Source organism: Prionailurus viverrinus, chromosome A2, assembly GCF_022837055.1.
Source record: "Prionailurus viverrinus isolate Anna chromosome A2, UM_Priviv_1.0, whole genome shotgun sequence".
Lineage (NCBI taxonomy): Eukaryota > Metazoa > Chordata > Mammalia > Carnivora > Felidae > Prionailurus > Prionailurus viverrinus.
The window spans coordinates 12440892-12462275 of record NC_062562.1 but is presented as its reverse complement, the minus strand read 5'-3'; the positions used below and the strand labels follow the sequence as shown (position 1 = coordinate 12462275).

The 21384-nt window shown below is 53.7% G+C and overlaps 1 protein-coding gene across 1 annotated transcript in view; it reads left to right on the top strand.

Annotated features, from left to right (window-relative positions):
- UNC13A (unc-13 homolog A) overlaps positions 1 to 21384 on the top strand; it is a 56871-nt gene that overhangs the window by 31676 nt on the left and 3811 nt on the right. Inside the window, 21 exon segments of the mRNA XM_047828011.1 lie at positions 251 to 340; positions 559 to 693; positions 2269 to 2402; positions 3967 to 4052; positions 4255 to 4381; positions 5145 to 5241; positions 5622 to 5765; positions 6542 to 6625; positions 7171 to 7248; positions 7472 to 7560; positions 8018 to 8170; positions 9378 to 9501; positions 10409 to 10414; positions 12142 to 12180; positions 13372 to 13401; positions 14797 to 14853; positions 15223 to 15303; positions 16171 to 16318; positions 17368 to 17424; positions 20048 to 20140; positions 21089 to 21248. Of these exon segments, the coding sequence (XP_047683967.1) occupies positions 251 to 340; positions 559 to 693; positions 2269 to 2402; positions 3967 to 4052; positions 4255 to 4381; positions 5145 to 5241; positions 5622 to 5765; positions 6542 to 6625; positions 7171 to 7248; positions 7472 to 7560; positions 8018 to 8170; positions 9378 to 9501; positions 10409 to 10414; positions 12142 to 12180; positions 13372 to 13401; positions 14797 to 14853; positions 15223 to 15303; positions 16171 to 16318; positions 17368 to 17424; positions 20048 to 20140; positions 21089 to 21248 (2012 nt within the window).

Here is a 21384-nt window from a genome sequence, read left to right as displayed (position 1 = left end):
GCAGGTGTGCACATGGGAGGACCCATCTTAACACGTGGAATGTGTTCCTTTGACATGTGTGCACATAGATGGGCAGCACCTGCCCAACGTGCTTGGTGCGTCCAACCAGCTCCCACCCTAGTTGCTTCAAGGTGTTCTCATGGACCCTCCACCCACTTCCCGGAACTTGGGAGCTCTTGTGTTTCCCCTAAAACACTCTTCCCCGACCCAGCCTTCTTCATAACCCAACCTCTCTTCTCCCTTCCAACAGAATAACTTCCCAGCCAGCAGCCCAGAGAGACTCCAGGACCTCAAATCCACTGTGGACCTTCTCACCAGCATCACCTTCTTTCGGATGAAGGTAAGAAGGGGACCCGGTGCCATTAGCTCTCCAAGGGGCATTCTCCAGGACTCTTAGCTCCTAACCGAGTAACGTTTCTCTTGGAGAAATGTGCCCTTTCTCAGTGAGCCTCTACTTTCATCCTGCTACATTTCCTTAAGCTCATAACTACTTGTAGCCATTTCCTGCATCCCTCCTGTCCCAGCTGTGCCCACTCGTGCCCGTCTCCCTCCCCCTAGGTGCAAGAACTCCAGAGCCCACCCCGAGCCAGCCAAGTGGTGAAAGATTGCGTGAAAGCCTGCCTCAACTCTACTTATGAGTACATCTTCAACAACTGTCATGAACTCTATAGCCGGGAATACCAGACAGATCCGGTGAGGACCCCAGATAAAGCAGAAAGGAATAGGGGATACCAACCAGGCCCTGACCAAGTTCCAGAGCTTCCCCTTCTCAAGCGGTTTAACTGAGCCTCAGTATCTCCCTCTGTAAAATGAGGTCATAAACCCATATCTCAGGATTGAAGAGAAGATTCAATGAACTGCAACCTTTAGATAAAGTGTAGGTAAGTGCTTGGCAGCTGATACACAATCGATGCTCAATAAATTCAGTTTTAGCTGAATTTAGTTGAGTTAGGCATACAGTGTGCCTAGGATAGAATCACTGTTCTAAATGTTGAGTTGAATTGAATTTTTTGAGTAAAATTCAGTTTGGGCCATTCCAAGTCAGTTTATTTGAGATCTTTTAATATGTGTTTATCTACACATATAATGTCCCAGGATTGTCAATAAGGTTTCAAGGAGCTCATGGCTTATTAGAAGGGAAAGATGTATACATCGGAAATTCACAACCTAGGATGATTAGCCCTGGGGTGGAGGAATTGCAAGAGTCTGTGGGAGCTAAGGTGACCCCTACCTCACCTTGGGCTTCTCATAGGAGATAAGATAAGCTGAATTTAGTGAGATTTCATTTCATTCCATTCATTTACAGTCCCTTGAATTGAAATCAAGTCACTTTGAATTGAATTGGGTTGAGGTGCAGTGGATTAAATTGGGCTGAGTTTGGTTTAACTATAAACTGTTCAGCTTCATTTATTTCTTTTCAGATGACTTAAAATTGCTCTTGGCTAACTAGTGAGCAGAACTGAGTGGGATTAAGCTGAGTTTCCTTGAGCAAAAATCCATTTTTTTTTTCTATTCAGTTGAACTGAAGTTATTCTCGACTGGGTTGAGTTGACTTGAGTTAGGATACGCTGGATCGTTGCCTTGGGTATAGTTGAGTTCAAATGAGTTGGGTTGAGTTGGGTTTGTTTCAGTTGAATTTAGCTGCATCCATTTTCATTGACTGACTACAGTTGGATTGAGCTGGCCTGAGGATATTAGGTTGAGTTGAGTAGGTAGAGTTGGATTGGGATGACTTGGTTGAGTTGAATTAGATTAATTTAGGTTGGGTTGAGTTCAAGTCTATTTATTTCCATTATTTTGACTTAGGATGATGTTGCTCTTGGATGAGTTGATTAGGTTCAATCCAATTGAATTCATTTGAGTTTAATTCAATCCAGTTAAGTTTAATTCCACTCCACTCAGTGTAATTGGCCCAAGTTCAGTTTCACTGAATTAACTCTGAGAATCTCCATCTGTTAAGCTAAGTGGGCCTGATTGGCATTCATTTCAGTTCCATTTGGTTTCATGGGCTTCAGGTTTTTTCAACTAAATTCAGTTCTATTCAACTTTATGAGTTGAGTCTAATCAAGCTTTGTTGAGCTGCAGGGACATGAGCTCTGTTTAGACCGGTTTACAAGAGTTCAGTTCCTTTTCATGCAGTTTTCCCACTTGAACCACACACTATTAACAGGGCCCCTTCCTCACTAACCTCCTACCCCTCAATAATGAACTAACTGAGGCACCCACCCCCTGGACCCCTCTGGCCAATCTCTCCATTGCCCCTTCCAGGCTAAGAAAGGAGAAGTTCCCCCAGAGGAACAGGGACCCAGCATCAAGAACCTTGACTTCTGGTCCAAGCTGATCACTCTCATAGTGTCCATCATTGAGGAAGACAAGAATTCATACACTCCCTGCCTCAACCAGTGAGTTGTGCATCCGTGCAGTTAATTATCTGGAGGTGTATGTTTATAGTGTGTGTGTATGTGTGTGTGTGTACACAACTTTGTGTCTTATGTGTAAAGACGATCGTGTCTAATTACACATAAAATGATGCGTATGTGGAAGCAACTGTAGGTGTGGTTGTGCCTGAATGAAATATGGCATAATTTATAAACAGAAACATAGAACTGTGTGTATGTATACAATCACTGGTATAATCGGATATGTATTTTGTACATGTTGATTTGTGTGGATAAAAATGTGTACACATGTATATAATAGTGTAGGCTCGTAAATAACAATAAGCAGTGTTGTTCAAGTATTTAATGTGTGTTAAATACTCCACCAAATGTTTTACATTTAAATTGCATTATATCTTGTGTGTGGATGTAATTCTGTGTATAGTTGTGGCCTATGGGTTTAAATGTATATTGTATATATGCGTACAATTGTGGAATGCACTTCAATATACAATATTGTATATTGTGTAATTGTGTGTGAATATGTACACAGTTTTATATGGATTTATGTATCTGTAGAGTTTTCATCTATGTTAGCTGAATGAACTGTTGTGTCTTATTTATCCCTGAGTGCTAGAGGGGCTCTCAACTCTGGTGTGCCAGTATCTCTTGGTTAGTTAGATATTCAGTTAAGATCAGGGATTTGGGATTGATGGACTGAAAGGTGGATGGATGGATGGGAAGATGGATGGAGATATGTATGACTGAATGGATGGATAGCTGATTGGATGGAGAGATGGATGGCTGTACGGAGAGATGGATGGGTGGATGGATGGATGGAGGGATGGATGGAGGGAGGGATGGGAATATACTGAATGGATGAATAGGTTGATGAATGGATAGATTGGTGGAAGGATGAATGGGTAGATAAAGGAATGGATGGATAGCTGTTTGGATGGAGAGATGGATGGCTGTATGGAGAGATGGATGGATGGATGGATGGATGGATGGATGGATGGATGGGGATACACTGAATGGGTGAATAGGTTGATGAATGGATAGATTGGTGGAAGGATGAATGGGTAGATAAAGGAATGGATGGATAGCTGTTTGGATGGAGAGATGGATGGCTGTATGGAGAGATGGATGGATGGATGGATGGATGGATGGATGGGGATACACTGAATGGGTGAATAGGTTGATGAATGGATAGATTGGTGGAAGGATGAATGGGTAGATAAAGGAATGGATGGATAGCTGATTGGATGGAGAGATGGATGGATGGATGGATGGATGGATGGATGGATGCATAGAGAAATGGGTGAGTGGATAGACAGATGGGTGAGTGAATGGGTGGGTAGAAAGCTGGGTGAATGAGTGGGTGGAGGGATGGAGAGATAGATGGATGGAGACTCAGGGAGAAGCAGGGCTTCAGTTCAGAGTCACTCAGCAAGTCAGTGGCTTTGAGGGGGCTTGAATCCAGATCCCTCTGCCTGTCCTGCACTACCCTCTGGGTCAGAAGGCCAAAGCAGCCTGTGCCATCTTGCTTCCATCTGCCAAGGTTTCATACTTCCATGACCTTCACCAGGTTTCCCCAGGAGCTGAACGTGGGTAAAATCAGTGCTGAAGTGATGTGGAACCTGTTTGCCCAGGACATGAAGTATGCCATGGAGGGTAAGTACCCACCCCCCCCACAATTCCCATGTCTGCCAGCCTGGCTACAGTAGGTAGCTGTGCCTCAGTATCCCCTCCAATGCTGTGAGTGTCCTGGACCCTCAAGCTTGAGGTTGGACACCTGTGATGGCCAGAGCAGGTGCTGCCAAGACAGAAGGTGGAGACTTTCCTGACTGAGCCACGTCCGTTCTTCCTCTACCAGAGCATGACAAGCATCGCCTGTGTAAGAGTGCTGACTACATGAACCTACACTTCAAGGTCAAGTGGCTATATAACGAGTATGTGGCAGAGCTTCCTGCCTTCAAGGACCGCGTGCCTGAGTACCCTGCGTAAGTCCCTTGCCCCAGGCCAGAACCGTAGTGCTGACAGCTAGACGGAGGCCCAGAGATGAGGGCTGACCTACTCAGGGTTCCCTAGGCATCAGGGTCACAGTGGGGTGCAAACCTAGTATTCTCTATTTTCAGCCATTAGACTATGGACTCCTATAGCCCAATTAATATTCATAAGTATCAGGAACTGCATTGAGCAGTCCTATGTGCCTTTTCTCATTTAATCCTTTTGACGATTCTATAAGATGGGAGCGTTATAATTCCCATTTTGTGGATGAGGAAATGGAGAGTTAAATGCCGAAGGACTTGCCCAAGGTGACATCCAATGAGTGACGGAGCCAGGATTTGAACTCTGGATGTCTGACTCACGGGCTGTGTTGGAGAGCAGGATGGTGGTCACCATTTACCGAGGACCTACTATACGTTGTGTCATTCACGCTCACAGCAGCACTGTGGGATAGATACTCCTCTGTTGTACAGGTAATGGGATCCCAGAGAGTAAATGCCCTTACCCATGGGTCGTTTATCTGAACCATGGTTCCTGCAAGTATGGGCCTTTCTCTGACAGTGGTCATGAGGTCCATTTCATGGCTGAAGTAACCGAGGCCTGGTGGGGTAGGGAAGCAGGGAGTAGCCCCCCACCGGAGGCCACAGGGTGAGTTCAAGGGAGAGGAGGACCTGCCCAAGTACCATCCAGAACCAGGCAAAGCAGAGGGCCAGGGGACAAGAGGTGGCAAGACCTCACTCCTGCTCTCTGTTCCAGGTGGTTTGAGCCCTTTGTCATCCAGTGGCTGGATGAGAATGAGGAGGTGTCCCGGGATTTCCTGCATGGGGCCCTGGAGCGAGACAAGAAGGATGGGGTGAGGAGACTGACCCATGACCAAGCCCCTAGTCTGCCCACAGTGGTCTTGCTCCCTCTGGGGTCCATTGGGATCCAATATGGAGGCAAAACTTGCCCTTGAGATGAAGCCAGTCTCTGAAAGGTGACTACCGTCTTCATCTTGTTCATGATTTTGAAGGTTGTTTGTCCACTCAACAAATGAAAGAGTTCGTCCAGCTGGAAGCCCCACTCTCTCTATCCATAGTCTCTGTGTCCACCTCTAAGTCACCCTTCCACAGTGTCCATCTCACCCCAGGGCAGTTGGTCTCTGGCTTTCCCCATGAAGAGTGGGAGGGTTGGACTCTAGGGACTGTCTGGCTCTGACCCCTCTCTTCCCTCATGGCCTCCCCACCCCTGCAGTTCCAGCAGACTTCAGAGCATGCTCTGTTCTCCTGCTCCGTGGTGGACGTCTTCTCCCAGCTCAACCAGAGCTTTGAGATCATCAAGAAACTTGAGTGCCCTGACCCCCAGATCGTGGGGCACTATATGAGGCGCTTTGCCAAGGTGCGGGGGTGTGGGTGGGGTTGGGAATGCAGTCCAGGGGAGGGATGGGATTGGGATAGGGTCAAGGTTGGGGTTGCACTTGAGATTGGGATTGCGGTCCAGGTCAGGGGCAGGGTTAAGATTAGGACTGAGGTCAAAGTTGGGATTGGTGATATCAGTGGGATTGAGGTTGGGGTTGACATCAGTGTTGGAGTTGTGGTTGAGGACAGTGTTTAGGTTGAGGTTGAGGTTGAGGTCAGGGTTGTGGTTACAGTTGGAGTTGAATTTGGAGCTGGGGTCAAGGTTGAAGATGGGGTTGAATTTGGGATTGGGTTTAGTGTTACGATTGGGATTGAGATTCCATTTGGCATTGAGGTTGGAGTGAGTGTTGGGATTTATGTAGAATTTGGGTGGGTCTTGGGGTGAGTTTGGAAGTCAAGACCATCCAACTGGGTTTGAGGGTTCCAGCTAATTGGCTTTAGGCTGGGTTGAAGTCAAGGGCTGCAAGTTAGAATTGGGATTCCATTTGGGGTTGAGTCGCGCTCATGCTTGGAGCTGGGTTAGTATGACGGTTGGTTGCTCTGTGAAAAAGCTGGCTCTACATAAAATAATCATCTTTACCTGGTGGTGTCTCCTCTTGGTTGTGATGGTTATCCTGGGTGGAGAATTCACCCATCAAATGGGTCCATCTTGAGTGCTCATAGGGGTTTGGATTCAACCCTGATCTCACTAGTGGCTCTTGATGAGCCTGCCTGACTCCAGCTCCTGTTCTTCCCCCACATCTGTATCCTCCCCAGACCATCAGTAATGTGCTCCTCCAGTATGCAGACATCATCTCCAAGGACTTCGCCTCTTACTGCTCCAAGGAGAAGGAGAAAGTGGTGACCTTTGGGGGTCCCTGTCCTGTCCCCTCCCATCCCCATTCTGTACCCCCAAGGGCTCATCCTTCCCTGGGCTCTGATACTTCTGTCTGTGTATGTCCAACTGTGTGTGTCCGTGTACCTGGCTGTGTGTGTCTGAGGGGATCTGGAGGTGAGGGCACGTGCCTTCAGTGTGTCACTGTCTGGTTGTTGTGAATGAAACCTTCAGGGTGTATGGATGTGAGCTTGCAAAGCTTTGAGACCACGTAGGAGAATATAGGTGTGTGACAAGAACTCTCCCCTTCCTGCTACTCCCAGAAGCCAGCCCCCCTCAGGGGAGGAGCTACTTGAGCCCTGATTCCCCCTGCCAATCCCCAGAGACCGTCCTCCCCAACATTCCCAGGAATCTGATCCCAAGGCTGTCTTCCATTCTCAGATGACCCTATGGGACCCCAGCTTTCTCTGGACCCAGACCCTGAAACCATCCCGGGGTCCCCGGCAGTGGATGGGGGAGGCTCTGGGGAGGGATCCTGAGTCCTGAATCTCTGCTCTGTTTGCACCGCCAGCCCTGCATCCTCATGAACAACACTCAGCAGCTCCGAGTGCAGCTGGAGAAGATGTTCGAAGCCATGGGAGGAAAAGAGGTAAGGCGAGGCCTGGGGCAGGGTCACCATCTCCCCTGTGTCCCTGCAGGCTATTGATGAATTCCAGCTCAACCACTCCCTCAAACCCAAGCAAGAAGCTTCACTATCTGTGCCCGTTTCCTCCCCAGCCCTTTGGGATCTCTTTCCCTGGGTTGGATGGGCAAATGCCCCACTTATGTGGATGCTCTGTAAACCTGATCTAATGTCCCTTCTCCCTCCTCAGCTGGATGCTGAGGCCAGTGACATCTTGAAGGAGCTCCAGGTGAAACTCAACAATGTCTTGGACGAGCTCAGCCGGGTGTTTGCTACCAGGTGGGGGCACCTCTAGGGCTGGGAGCAGACAAGAGGGGGCAGCCCCCAGACCTCTGACCCTGGGGCATCCAGAGACTCAGCAGATGTAGTTAGTGGTGAAGACTTCAGGCTTGGAGTTAGACCTGAGTTCGATCCTGGCTTCCCACTTACTAGCTATATAGCCTTGGGTGAGTCATTCAACCTCTCTGAACCTTACTTTACTTATCTATAAAGTGGGGATGATAATAGTGCCTGGGTAGAACTGTGCAATGAAATAAACAACACAAGCAAATGTCTCAGCACAGTGCCCAATTCTGCTATTCCACACCATCCCCTCCCCTGCTCAGTGATATGCCATGCCTCCATGATGCTTGGGATAAAACATCAAGGTCCACGGGTCAGCTTTTGAGGCCTCATCTGACCCTTTCTCTGGGAGGCCTGGAGAGCCTGGCCTGAGCTCCACCCCCTGTGCCCCCAGCTTCCAGCCACACATCGAGGAGTGTGTCAAGCAGATGGGTGACATCCTCAGCCAGGTGAAGGGCACGGGCAACGTGCCAGCCAGTGCCTGCAGCAGCGTGGCCCAGGACGCTGACAATGTACTGCAACCCATCATGGACCTGCTGGACAGCAAGTGAGTCGGGCTGGGTGGACTGAGACGGCCAGGGGGTGGTCAGGGATGGGACCTCAGAAACCCAGGGCTGACCTGGAGGGGACACTAGGGGCATGTTTGCTGGGTGGTGGTTGGATGGTTTGGTTGGGTGGGTGGAGGTATGAAGGATGGGAAGATGGGTGGGTAAATGATCGGAAGGACTGGTGAGGAGATATTTGTAAGGGTGAGTGGATGGTGGTTGGATGGGTGGATGGATGGATGGATGGATGGATGGACGAATGGATCAATCGATTGAAATAAGGATAAGTGGATGGAAGTGTAGATGAGAGGATGGAAAGAAGGAAGGAAAGGAGATAGGAAGATGGATGGATGGATGGGTGGAAGGATGGTTGGGAGGGAAGGAGCCAGGGAGGAAGGGGGAAGGCAAAATATGGAGGGGCCATTAAAGGAAGTTGGGGGAGGGATAGTTTGGATGGGTGGGTCAGTTGCTGGGTGGATCATGGTGGATTACCCCGTCTCCTTCGATCCCCATACATCCAATCACGGATTCTTTGTTGTTTTCCTTCCTTTTGTTTTTGGCCAAAAAACTTTTAACTTTTATTTATTTATTTTGAGAGAGACAGGGACAGTGTGAGCAGGGGAGGGGTAGAGAGACAAGGAGAGAGAGAATTCCAAGCGGGCTCCACGCTGTCGGCACAGTGCCCGATGTGGAGCTCGAACTCACAAAACCATGAGATCGTGACCTGAGCCGAAACGGAGAGTCAGACGCTTAACTGACTGAGCTACCGAGGCGCCCCTGTTGTTTTCCCTCTTCCCATCGTTCCCCTTCCCTCTCTCTCCTGAGCATGGCCCCAGCCCCCTCACAGTCCCTAGTCTCCAGCCTTCCTATTAGCTTGCCCCCCACTCTGTTCTTTCCAACAGGAAAGTCTGGCTGTGTCTCTCTCGAACACTCCATGGCTCCCCACTGCCCTCATCCGAAGGCCCAGGCCTTCCTCCCAGGTGTTGAGTCCCCTTCCAGTCCGGCCCCTGCTGGCCTGTCCACCTGCCATTCACTCTTCACATGTATCATGCACCATAGTTCCATCAGGCTGACCATCCAGGGGTCCCTGTAGAGGCTCTGTGCCCTCTGGTGGGTCCATGGAGTCCTTTCCCACATTTGTCGAGGGAAAGGGGCTCTGTGGGTTACGGGCCAGCTGGGCTGTCTCTCAGATCTGCCCCTCACTTCCAGCCTGACCCTCTTTGCCAAAATCTGCGAGAAGACGGTGCTGAAGCGGGTGCTGAAGGAGTTATGGAAGCTGGTCATGAACACCATGGAGAAGACAATCGTCTTGCCACCCCTCACCGACCAGACGGTGAGGCCCACAGGGGATCCCTGGGCCACCTCCCCTGTGGGAGCCCAGAGAACTTGATGCCAAAGGCATTGGGGCTCAGAGGTCAGTGGGGCCATTCAAAGATCAGAGAGGTCATATACGGGTCAAAAGTCGTCAAAGAGGTCATGCCTGGGTCAGATATATAAAAAGAGGTCAAGTAGAGTTAAGAGATGTCTAAGGGGACATAGAAGCCGCCCGTGGGTCAGGAGGGCTTACGAAGGTCAGAGGTCACCCAGAAAGTAAAGAGGTCAGTTTGGGGCTCATGGCCATCCATGGATCACACAGGGCATACGGGTCAGTGTGTTCATCGGAGGGCTCTTGGGGGGTCAATCAAGAGACAAGGAGGGGAGACACCATGGACTTCAAAGATCAGAGACAGAGGGCTCCCAGAGGTCAATCAGAGGTCACAGAGAGCATCCAAGGTCAGAGAAGTCGAGCAGAGGTCAGCATTCATCCAGAGACCAGGGCCATGCCTCTGGAACCCTTCTGGGAACAGCCCAGAGATCGTGATCCCCAGGGATCAGGCTTCCAGGAGGGAGTGGGGGACCCGAGACCTCTGCAGTGGGGCGTGGTTGGGAGTGGGTTCCTCCCTGGAGGTGTGGGGGCCTGAGGACAGCAATGGCACACGGGTTCATGGCACAGCACGGAGTGAGAGGGCATTCCTGGGTGGACAGGAGGGGGGCTTGGGGAGGATGGGCAGGGCCACCAGGAGGCAACCCTGGTGGAGGAGGCTTCGGACCTCCGACCACCTGCCTGCCTCCTCTGGGCTGGGCAGGGGCACGGGGTCCGCCCCTCGGTGCCGTCTCCGCCCCCTCCCTGACCTTCCTGGGAGACTCATGGTGACTTATTCCCCCCTCCCCCACCGCCCCACCCCCATCGCGGCTGACAGATGATCGTAAGTAGAGGCCCTTCTGTCCGTCTGTCTGTCCGTCCGCTCTGTGTCTGGACTCGGCCCACCGCGTGGCTGCACCCACCCCACCCAGCGCCCCCTCCTCACCCACCGGCCCCCCACCCACTGTCCCACCTCCCGCCTAGATGTGCCTGTGTCTGTCTGGGGCGGGGCATGGGGAGGGGGCGGGGCCTGGAGGGAGGGAGGCCACGCCCGCCCACCCCGCCCCATTATAAGCAGAGAGGACCTACCTTCCCCCTCCCAAACCCCAAACCCCGAGCCCAGGACCTTCCCATCTGACCTCGTCCTTTAGTTGGAAATCACCCTTCCTCCCATATTCTCAGACTCCAGCAGGGTATCAGTCTCTCCCCGAAGCCAGAAGGAGGTTAAAAGTCGACGGAGTCGCTCTGACCTCCCCTTTGGGCTCTGAACTGCTAGCAGCCTCCCAAAATACAGGCCCTCACCATCTGGGCCCCCACTCGGCTGCTCAGTGCAGACCCTCCTACCAACCTCTGCCCTCCCAGTCCCACCCCACGACCACGTGAATCCCGGGCACACGCCCAGGCACCCAGGTGGGAGGTAGCATCCGTGACTTTGTGTCAGGCCATCTTGGCGTCAAATCCCAGCCCAGCCACTCTCTCTGTGACCTTGGGAAGTCACTTCACCTCTCAACCTCCACTTCCTTGTCTGGAAAAAGGGGTTCACTGCAGTAACTCTGTTGAGGGTTGTGGTGAGAACCAAATGGGATGATGCATTAAAGTGCTCATCTCCGTGACTAGCTTAGGCTGTGTGGTCACTAAAATTAGAGCTAATATTATTGTTGGCGGAGGCGATATGTAGACACATAGGAGGGCAGAGATCTCCCTTTGTGGGCAAGACAGGTCGTCGTAAGTTGTCACCTGTCCAAAGTTCGCACTTACTCGTCTCACTTCTTGGTGGCTGCAGTCTGGATCTTTGGCTGTAACCACTTGGTGGCAGCAAGGAGCTAAGGGGAGTCACTCCGTCCCCACTAAAGAGGGGGGGGGGAGCATAAACAGGGGAGAGGGGCAGAGGGAGAGAGAGAGACAGAATCCCAAGCAGGCTCCACACTCAGCACAGAGCCCGATGTGGGGCTTGATCCTATGACCCCGGGATCATGACCTGAGCCGAAACCAAGAGTCAGACACTCAAATCGACTAAGCCACCCAGGGGGCCAGGGATTCACATTTATTGATGATTCCTTGTATGCCAGACCTCATAGCTGATGTTACAGGCCACCTTCGTGACAACCCTTTGAGTGAGGTGGATATTATTGTTCCTATTTTGCAATGAGGGAAGCTGAGGCTCAGAGAGGAGAAGTCACTTGCTCAAGGCCACGTAGTAAACGTAGGCCAGAGTCAGGTTTCAAATTCAGGCCTGTCTGAATTTGGAGCCCATTTGTTCTCCTGTTGACCCAAGCAACAAGATCCTCATATATACAGTAAACGTAAATGGGTTATATTTTGGCAGTGACTTCTTTCTCTCTGGCTCTGTATTTCTGTTTTTCCTCTCTTTCTCTTCCCTGTCTCTCTGACTCTCTTACAGCCTTTAAGAGTTGATCATTGAGGCACACACACATGCAACCCAGCCATCAGCCCCCTGTGCGGTATTAGATGCCCCTTACCTCCTGTCCCCATGAGTACGTATGTGATCACCCTGGGTTCCCACCCCACATGGCTTGCCAGGTTGATCACCCTGTGACATTGTCTCTGCAGGGCACCCTCTTGAGAAAACATGGCAAGGGATTAGAAAAGGTAATGAGGGCCTCATCTGTGCTGAGGTCCTGAGCTCCGGGGTCCGAGTGTGTGTGTGTGCGTGTGTGTTCATTGGCATGGGCAGGAAGGTCAGCTGGGGATCACAGGTAAAAGGCAGGTGTCTTAACCAACTCCCACAAAACCAGAAGTCAGAGACGAGTTGATTTCTTCAGGGACATGGCTTGGAGTCTGGGTGCACGTGTGGGCAAATGTGTACGCAAACGTATGCAAACAGCTCCCTCCCTCTCATAACAAGACCCAGAGAGCTTATCTCAGCGCTGGGTTCCGCTGAAATTCTGTGGCTTCAAGAAGGGCCCCAGACGCTGGACCACGGCCCTCGACCGAGACATGCCTTGTTGTTCATGTAGATGTCGTTGTTGTTCTAACGGGTGTTTGTTGTAAGGAGACGGGAGCTGTGGCAGCACATGAACAGTTGCCCTTGCTGTGCAATTCACGCAGGAACTGTCATCCCTGTGAGCGCACAGGAGGGGTCTCTGCTACGTGAACATGGGTTGTAGGGCTTCCCTACTCACTCATGTAGCCCTTTTGGGGGGCACCATTTACATGCAAGTGCATCCGTGTGGGGGTGAGAGTGTGTGAGTTGATGTGTGTGATTGTGCACATGTGTGCAAGCATTTGGGAGTGCACGTGTGTATTTTAGTGTGTGAGCTCTGTGTGTGTGTGTGTGTGTGTGTGTGTGTGTGTGTGTGTGTGTTGTATGCTGATCCAGGTGTGTGTTATGAGGGGGCATAAACTCTCTGCACCTGCGTGGATGTGCTTGGGTGCGTTTCTCTGCACTGAGGGAACTTGTGGTACCTAGAAGTACGTTTCTTTGAGAGCCAGGGTTCCCAGGGAAGAGTCCTGGGAGTTGGGGGAGGAGAGAAACCCAAGCCCTTTCTCTCCTCTCCTCCTCCCCAAGGCGCCTCATCCCTGGGCAGGCTGTCCCCAGGTGACAGGCTGGTTCTAGCCTCCTGGCTAGTCTGGGCTTCTAGCCCCCCAGCTCCCAGTGGGAGACGAGGGAAGGTGCCTAGCTGAGGAGGGGGCCCAGCATTAGACCCAGGAGCTGGGGGAGGGGGGAGGGCAGCCTGTGGGCCGGGGAGTGGAACTGTGCTTTCAGGGGGCAGGGAAACCCCAGTGAGCACCCTCCCATCAGCCGCCCAAACTCTGACCTCCGCCTGATTCTCTCCACAGGGCAGGGTGAAATTGCCAAGCCACTCAGATGTAAGACCAGCCCGTCACTGTCTGTCTGGCTCCCACCCCCCCACCCCCTCCCCACCCCGTGCCTCCTTCCACCTCTGTGGTCTGTGCCGTCTCGGGGGGCGCACTGTGAACCCATCCGTGGTCTCTTCTTCCTTTGTCTGTCTGGTTTGCTCGCGAGGGGCGGCGGGCGGGGGGGAGGCAGGAGGGGAGGAGGGGGTGGCAGGGGGAACCAAGGACCAGACGGCTGGGCTCCTGAGTCACTGTACCTCATGACAGCCTCCGGTCATCACAGACAAGGAATGAAAAGAGTAGCGACAGCCAGGATGAAAGTAACAACAGTAATAGTGGCCGGAGGGCCAGCTCCCATCGGCCAGCTGGTCGACCCTCCACACGATTCCAAAGATCACAGCTATGAATGGCCCTCCTCCCTGCCTCGCCCTGCTCAGGACCCCGGACCGTCCCAGGGCCCAGTAAACACAGGACTCGTTACCTCATTGACACTTAGGCCTCCCCCATCCCCCAAGCTAGTGTAGGTGCCCCTGTTAACCAGGGAAGGAAACTGAGGCCCAGAAAAGGCCGGGGACATGCCGCAGGTCACCCAGCACAGAGATCGGAGGCGGCAGGACCATTGCCCCCAGCACTGCTCATGACCTTGAGACCAAATGATAATAACAGCGAACACCGAACAAAGACAGATTGAGCCCCAGCTAAGCCATGAAGTGGATACGATGCCCCCCGACTAGATGGGAAGGCTCAGAGAGGTTAAGTGACTTGCCCAGGACCACACAGCAGAGCTGGGATTTGAACCCAGGCCCACCCGGCTCATCGGGGCCATAACCAGGATGCCATCTTGCTGGTGTCTGTTTTGGGTGGGGTGGGGGATGGGTACCGAGGTGTGTGTGGGTGGGGAGGATTCTTCCCTTTACAAGGTCAGACTAACAACCGCCCAGATTATTGGGGAAATTCGCCCACACAGAGAATGGGCCCAGGGAGGGTGCGGGGAAGGCTGGGGGCGGGGGTCACTAGAGCCCATCCCCCAGTTTTCTCAAAACCCCCTGACTTCGGGCTGGGAAGCCCATCCCATACCGGCAAACACCATCTACGGCTCCCTACACCCACGGCCCCTCGCTGCCCATTCTGTCGTCTCTGTCCCACAAACCTGGGGTCCTGAGGGAGGCGAGAGGGTGGGTAGTGCGCCCACACTGGGATTTGCAAGGACAAAGTCACCACCTCCTCCTCAGCGCTTTCTGAGGGGGAAGCTCCAGGCCTCTGTCCCTGGGACACAACCATTGCCCTGCCCAGAGCCTGTGGACAAAAACTAAGATCGTGTCCCGGGCTGGGGTGTCAGTAAGGCTGTGGGGATTGGTCTGGAGGACCCCCACGCTCACCTTGGCTGTGACTCTTTGTTACCTGCAGGGAACCCAGATGATCTTCAATGCAGCCAAAGAACTGGGTCAGCTGTCTAAACTCAAGGTGAGGCCAGGGGTGGGGGCAGGAGATTGGGGTGGGGAAGCTTCCTGGGGGGAGAGGTCCCAGAATGGTGACATGCTCAAGGGACAGAAACCCTCCTCAGACTGACGGAAGCATAATTGATTTGCTCCACTGGGTTGGAAAGATGTGCAAAGTTCGGCTTCAGATACAGCTTGATCAAGGGTACACGTCGTTTATTCAACAAATATTGAGCCCCTGTTGGGTGCCACTCACATGCTAGGCACCAGGGACATCGTGATGAAAAGACAGACCCACTCTCCAACTCCTCAGAGTTTTACAGGGATGAGGCCCATAGACAGGCAGATCCCTAAGGTGGGTCTGCCCACCCGGGCCCTCTCTCCGTCCATCCAGGACCACATGGTACGAGAAGAAGCCAAGAGCTTGACCCCGAAGCAGTGTGCAGTAGTTGAGCTGGCCCTGGACACCATCAAGGTGAGAGTTCCCACCCCTGTGTCATCCCAGGGGGAGCAGGCAGAGCGTGTGACTTAGGCTTGAACCCACCTCAATGTATCCAATTTACAAACACCCCCTGATGACTCTTCTGTCAGCTCCGGGCTGGCTGATGGCGGGGCCCCGAGGAGCCCTAGGTTCGGGGGGGCAGCCCCAGCTCTGTGGGGTCAGGGCCGGGTAGAAGGGAGGATGGGAGTTGAGGGAGCCCAGGAACGGAGAAGCTAGGGCTTTCTGAAAGAAGGCATGTGGGAGGTGGGTCTTGAGGAATGCGTAGGCGTTCACAAGGCAAAGCAAACAAAGCATTCCAGGCAGAGGACCAGCCCGTGCAAGAACACTGTGGTCTCCATGACCCAAAAAGCATGAAAATTACTCTAGAAGACATTTTTTGCTGCAACAGAGAATTATAGTGAAACAGGGTTCGCAACACAGTAAGGAGGGTGGTCAGGGAAAGCTCCTCGAGACCTTACCCAGAGGAAGACCACCATGGCAAAATGGGGGTGTTTGAAGTGGGGGGGGGGGGACTCCCCATCAGTGAGCACAGTAAATGCAAAGACCCCGAGGCAGGTACGTTCTGGGGAAGACATTTGGAGAGAAGCCTGGGAGGTTGCAGGGTTGGGGCCACAGAGGCTTGGGGAGAGGCGGGAGGCATGGATATTACTTTGAGAGTGCCGGAAGCCCACCCGTGGACTTGGGACAGGGTTGGAGGTCGGGGAGTGGAGAGCACGACTTGGGTGTTTTGAGGGCCCCCAGGCCATCCGGGGCGCGTCACCACCGGAGGGCAGCGGAGTTGGGGAGGGCGGATTGGGGCTGCCCAACTGGTCTCACCTCTCGCCACCCCGTCCTCCACAGCAATACTTCCACGCAGGTGGCGTGGGCCTCAAGAAGACCTTCCTGGAGAAGAGCCCAGACCTGCAGTCCCTGCGCTACGCCCTGTCCCTCTACACGCAGGCCACCGACCTGCTCATCAAGACCTTCGTGCAGACGCAATCGGCCCAGGGTAAGCGGCGGCCTAGCGCGCGGCGACCCAGCCCCTACCCAGCGAGGCTGCCACTGACTCGCCTCTGTGACGTCACGGCCCGGGGCAACTGACCAGCTCCCGGCGCTCGCGAGCTCCGTGAGGTCACCCGGCCAGTGAGGGATCAACAACTCGTGGGGGCGGGACTTCTGACGTCACTGGGCCAGGAGGTGATTGGCATTTCCTGGGGGAAATCTATGACATCACGGGGCCAGGAGGGGATTGAAAGCTGTGGGGCGGGACCTCTTTGAAAGGCCAGGACCAGGGAGCGACTGAAAGCACCGAGGGACGCGGCTTTGAAGGGCAGGGTCCGGGGAGTGGTTGACGTTTAGGGGCGGGGGGAGGCGGGGCAGATGACGTCACGCGGCAAAGGAATGATTGGCTGTCCCAGGGATGGGCGGGGCCCCGGCCTGGAGGAGTGGACGGAGAGGGGTTTCCATTTCTCAAATTCTCGCTTTCTCTCTCCCTCTCTTTCTCTCTCCTCTTGTCTCTGTCTCCTGTCCCTCTCTGAGTTCCCACACAGCAGCTGGGGCTGAGGGGAGCAGGACTCCAGGGTCCTAGTTCCCCTCCCTGAGGACCCGCCCTTTTCAAAACCGGCCCTAAGACCAGGGAGAGATGTTTGGCCGCTGACCCAGGCTTAGCTCCGGCAGGGGGGTAGGAGGGAGAGTGGCCCGCAAGCCGGAAGCTGGGGTGAGGGGAGCGGCCCCCTTGCCCTCCAGTCAGCCCAGGGCCCGGGGCGCTCCCTGGGCGTCAGGCCTCTGTGCTCAGCTTCGTGCCCAGTCCAAGCTGCTGCTTTTAGTGTCCCTGGTGTCCCCCCCCCCCCCCCCCCGGAGCGGGAGGCTGTCTGTCCGTCCGTCTGCAGCTGACGTTTCTCTCTCTCTTGTTTCTCCTCCCTCTCACTCGCCGCCCCCTCTCCGCGCCTCCCCTGCTCCCCGCCACGTACACTCTCGCCCTCCATCCTCGCCTCTCGCTCGCTCGTCTCTCCCCCCACCCCTCCCTTCCCTCCTTTCTCCACCTTCCCCCGTGATTAGTCCATGGTGGAAAAGGGACTAGGTTTACCCTTAGTGAAGACATTTATCCTGAGAAGGGTACGTGCCTCCGCCGCCCGCCGCCCGCCCGGTGCCCGGTGCCTGCGCCCCTCCCGGCCCCGGCTAGTAAAAGGCCCGTCCTTCCGCCTCCCCGGCCCGCCGGGCCCCGTCCAGGCCGGCCCGGCTGTGGGGGCCTAGGTGGATGAGGGGGAAGGACGGCTTGCTGGTTCCACGTGGGGAAGGAGAAGCGATTCGAGTGGGAATCCGCTTCTTCCTAGGTGCATCTCTTAAGCCAGATCCCGGTCCCCCGGACAGCGCCTGCACGGTTAAGAGTGGGCTCAGATCCCAGTGAGCTATGATCCCAGCTCCGCCATTTGGGCGGGCCGGACGCCTGCAGGGAGCATCTCGCCTCCCTGAGCCTCAGCTTTCTCATCTGTGAAATGGGACCCGTCAGGGGCCCTAATTCGTAAGATTGTTTTTAGGATTAGATGAATTAAATGTAGAGAAGGTCCTGACCTGTCATACATGCAGTAGCTCCCAGCGAGTGTATTGTTGTTACTTTTATTATTATTAACTAATTAATTAATTAATTAATTAATTAATATTATTACTGATGTCATTCTTCCAAGCATAGCAAACTAACGGTTTTCAGGCTCTGACTCTGGGCCAGCGCTTGTGCCAAGAAGCATTTCTCAGGGATTTTTGAAAAGATTTCTCCCAATTGCCCCCCAGGATGGTCCATCATTCCACAGATGAGGAAGCTGAGTCTCAAAGGAGATTAAGCCACTTGCCCAAGGAACCTTCCCCTACGGGAAGATAGTCGGGGAGGGATGGGATTGGGGTACGCACAGGGAAGCCCCAGAAAGACCCTTCCCCTTGGAGCCAGCAAACTACGGGATGGGGGCGCCCAGCACTGCCCTCCTCCCCCTTCTTACTAGCTTTGGCCATGGTCTGACCCCTCACCCCACCCACCATTGCCCAACTACCCCCCCTGGCACCCTCAGTCTGGCCCGGATTGAGCTTGCTGTGAAGCATCAGCCTTGGGGGGTGGGGGAGGTGAGGCTGAGCATGTGACTGGTGGGGGGAGGGGGGACCGAAGCCTGAAATGACCAGGAAGGTGGCCTGGGGTGGGCAGCAAAGATGGGGGGGGTGCACGCCCCAGCAGTGGGGTGATGGGGGTCTCCAGGCCTCTCTGCCCCCTGAGCCTCAGTCACTTCCTACCCAATGCCAGGTAACCCGGATTAACCTTGGGCACCCACCCCTGACTCTCCCTTTCCTCCCCCATGCATGGGGCGCTCAAGGTGTGGGGAGCTTCCTGAGGGGCAGGGGAGGGGCCTGGTGGGGGTGCTGGCGGTCACAGGTTTCAGGCCCCACAGGATGCCCTTTCCAGAGCCACAGAGAGAGGGACGGGACAGAGAATGTTAAGCTGCTCCTTCAATGACCCCCAGCGGAACCAATCAGTCAGGGCATTCCTGGTAGCTAGAAACAGAGGCAGACTTGGGAATCTGTGGGCCTGGAACCGAAAGATTGAGGGTTACGCTGACACCAATAATAGCTGAATCCAGAGCCTCTAACAATGTCTTTGGTCACTGGTCTCTGTTGAGACATCTGTGAGGCAGGCTTTCCCCCCATTGGGCAGAGACAGCCTTGCTAGCTTCGCACCGAAGAGTCTTTCCTCAGAGTTGCAGCCAAAGTCCCAGAGCTAACTCTGATTGGCCCAGCGTGGGTCACATGACCATTCCTGAGCCAATCACTGCAACTGTGGCCAGGGAATGCTCTGGGCAGCCATGGCTCATTTAGCCATACCAAGATCTGAGGTGGGTGTGGGGGTATTTCTCAATGGAAACTTGAGATTCTCTATTGGAAAGAGGAGTGGCATTGAGGGAGGGAGGGAGAGAAAAGATATCCTGCAAGCTGTCACCTCAGAAGAAGTGAGGACTCTGGGTCGGGTCAGGTTATCACAGTGTTTTGGAGAAGCAGCGAGGAAGCCCACGGGGCTGGAGCAGAGTTAGCGAGGGTGAGAGTGGAGAGAAACGAGGCAGGCCAGGGAATAGCGAGGACACATTGGGAGCGACCTTGCAGATCACAAAAAGGACTTTGATGACTTCAGAGGGAGATGGAAGGCCATGGAAAGCTTTTGAGCAGAGGAGGGAAGTGATCTAACTTAATAGGATTTCTCTTACTGAGAAAAGAGGATTCAGAAGTGGCTACTGCAACGGTCCAGGCATGTGAGGGTGGGGGATGGGACAGGATGGAGGCTAAGGAGGTGGGACAGATTCTCTGGTGTATTCAGCTAGTGTATAGGATGGGAACCCGAAGAGTCTGGCACTGTGCCAACCCAAAGGAGAAAATGAAACCCAGGCAGCTAGGGGGTCAGGTGTTGCCAGGATGAGTTTCGACCAGGCGGCAATCACTGGCCTGAGAAAAATGGGGGGCAGGTGCGTTAAACTCAGAGAAGTTAAGAGACCCGCCTGAGACCCTACAGCAAGGCAGTGAAGGGGCAGAACCCAGCGTTCTTGGCCTCCTAAGACCACGTGCCATCCCAGCCCCACCCTCAGTGCCAACCCTGTCAGGGCTGATGGCCCAGTGCCGCCAGCACATGGTGGGTGGGAGGTGGTCCAGGTCCCTTAAGCGGGTGGGAGGAATGGAGCTCACGCCAAGCATCCTCCCCTACCCCGCCCAGGCTCGGGTGTGGAAGACCCTGTGGGTGAAGTTTCAGTCCACGTCGAGCTCTTCACTCATCCGGGAACCGGGGAGCACAAGGTCACTGTGAAAGGTGAGTAGTCTGAGTTGGGAGGGAGAGTGCCCTCTCCAGGATTCGCTAGTCCTATGACAGAAACCACCCTCAGACGAGCTTAATCAAGAAAAATAGTTATTAAAAAAAAAAAAAAAAGATCTCATAAAACTAAGCAATTCCAGAAATAAAGCTCTTTCAGGCATGGCTGGATCCAGGGGTACGAACAGTGTGATGGGACTGAATTCCACTTTCTCCATCCCTCCTCCGCTCTGCCTTCTTTTTGTTGGCTTTTACTTATTTATTTATTTGTCGATTAAAACAGACTCGGTTGTTTTAGCCAAGGCCTAAAACACCACTGGTTTAAACAAGACAGAACGAGGGGCGCCTGGGTGGCTCAGTCAGTTAAGCGTCTGACTTGGGCTCAGGTCATGATCTCGCGGTCCGTGAGTTCGAGCCCCACGTCGGGCTCTGTGCTGACGGCTCGGAGCCTGGAGCCTGCTTCGGATTCTGTGCCTCTCTCTCTCTCTCTCTCTCTCTCTGCCTCTCCCCTGTTTGCACACTCTCTGTCTCAAAAATCAATAAACATTACAAAAAATTTTAAACAAAATAGAATGTGATTTTCTCTAACTCCGAGGACAATCAGCCCGGGGCTGACGTGGAGGTTTTCCAGTGTTGGGGATCCCTTATTCCACTCTCATCTCTAATGTTTTCCTCCTCCATAAGGTACCAAAGGACTCAGTACCCACCAGCATCCCAGCCTGCAGCTAGGAGAAGAAGAACGTGTAGCGCATTCTCCTGGCCCTTTAAGCCCCAACCTGAAAGTTGTACATATCACTTCCTCTCACATTTCGCCGGCTGGAACTTCGTCATACGGCCGCGCTTAGCTGTAGGAAGATTGCGGGGAATGGGGCTTCTCAGACAGGCGTGGAAAACCACAGCTGCGTAGAGAGGACCCTGACAGTCTTACCCTCTACTTCCCCCCGACAGTGGTGGCGGCCAATGACCTCAAGTGGCAGACCTCTGGCATTTTCCGGCCATTCATCGAGGTCAACATCATCGGGCCCCAGCTCAGCGACAAGAAACGCAAGTTTGCAACCAAATCCAAGAACAACAGCTGGGCCCCCAAGTACAACGAGAGCTTCCAGTTGTGAGTCTGAGGATGCTTGGGGGATCACGGGGAGGGGCCATCTGCTGCGTGAATTTCGGGGCCCGCTAGGCCAGAGGGAAGTCTGGTGGGCCAGTGGTATCTGGGTGCAGGAACGAGAGGGGTCATATCCTAGGTG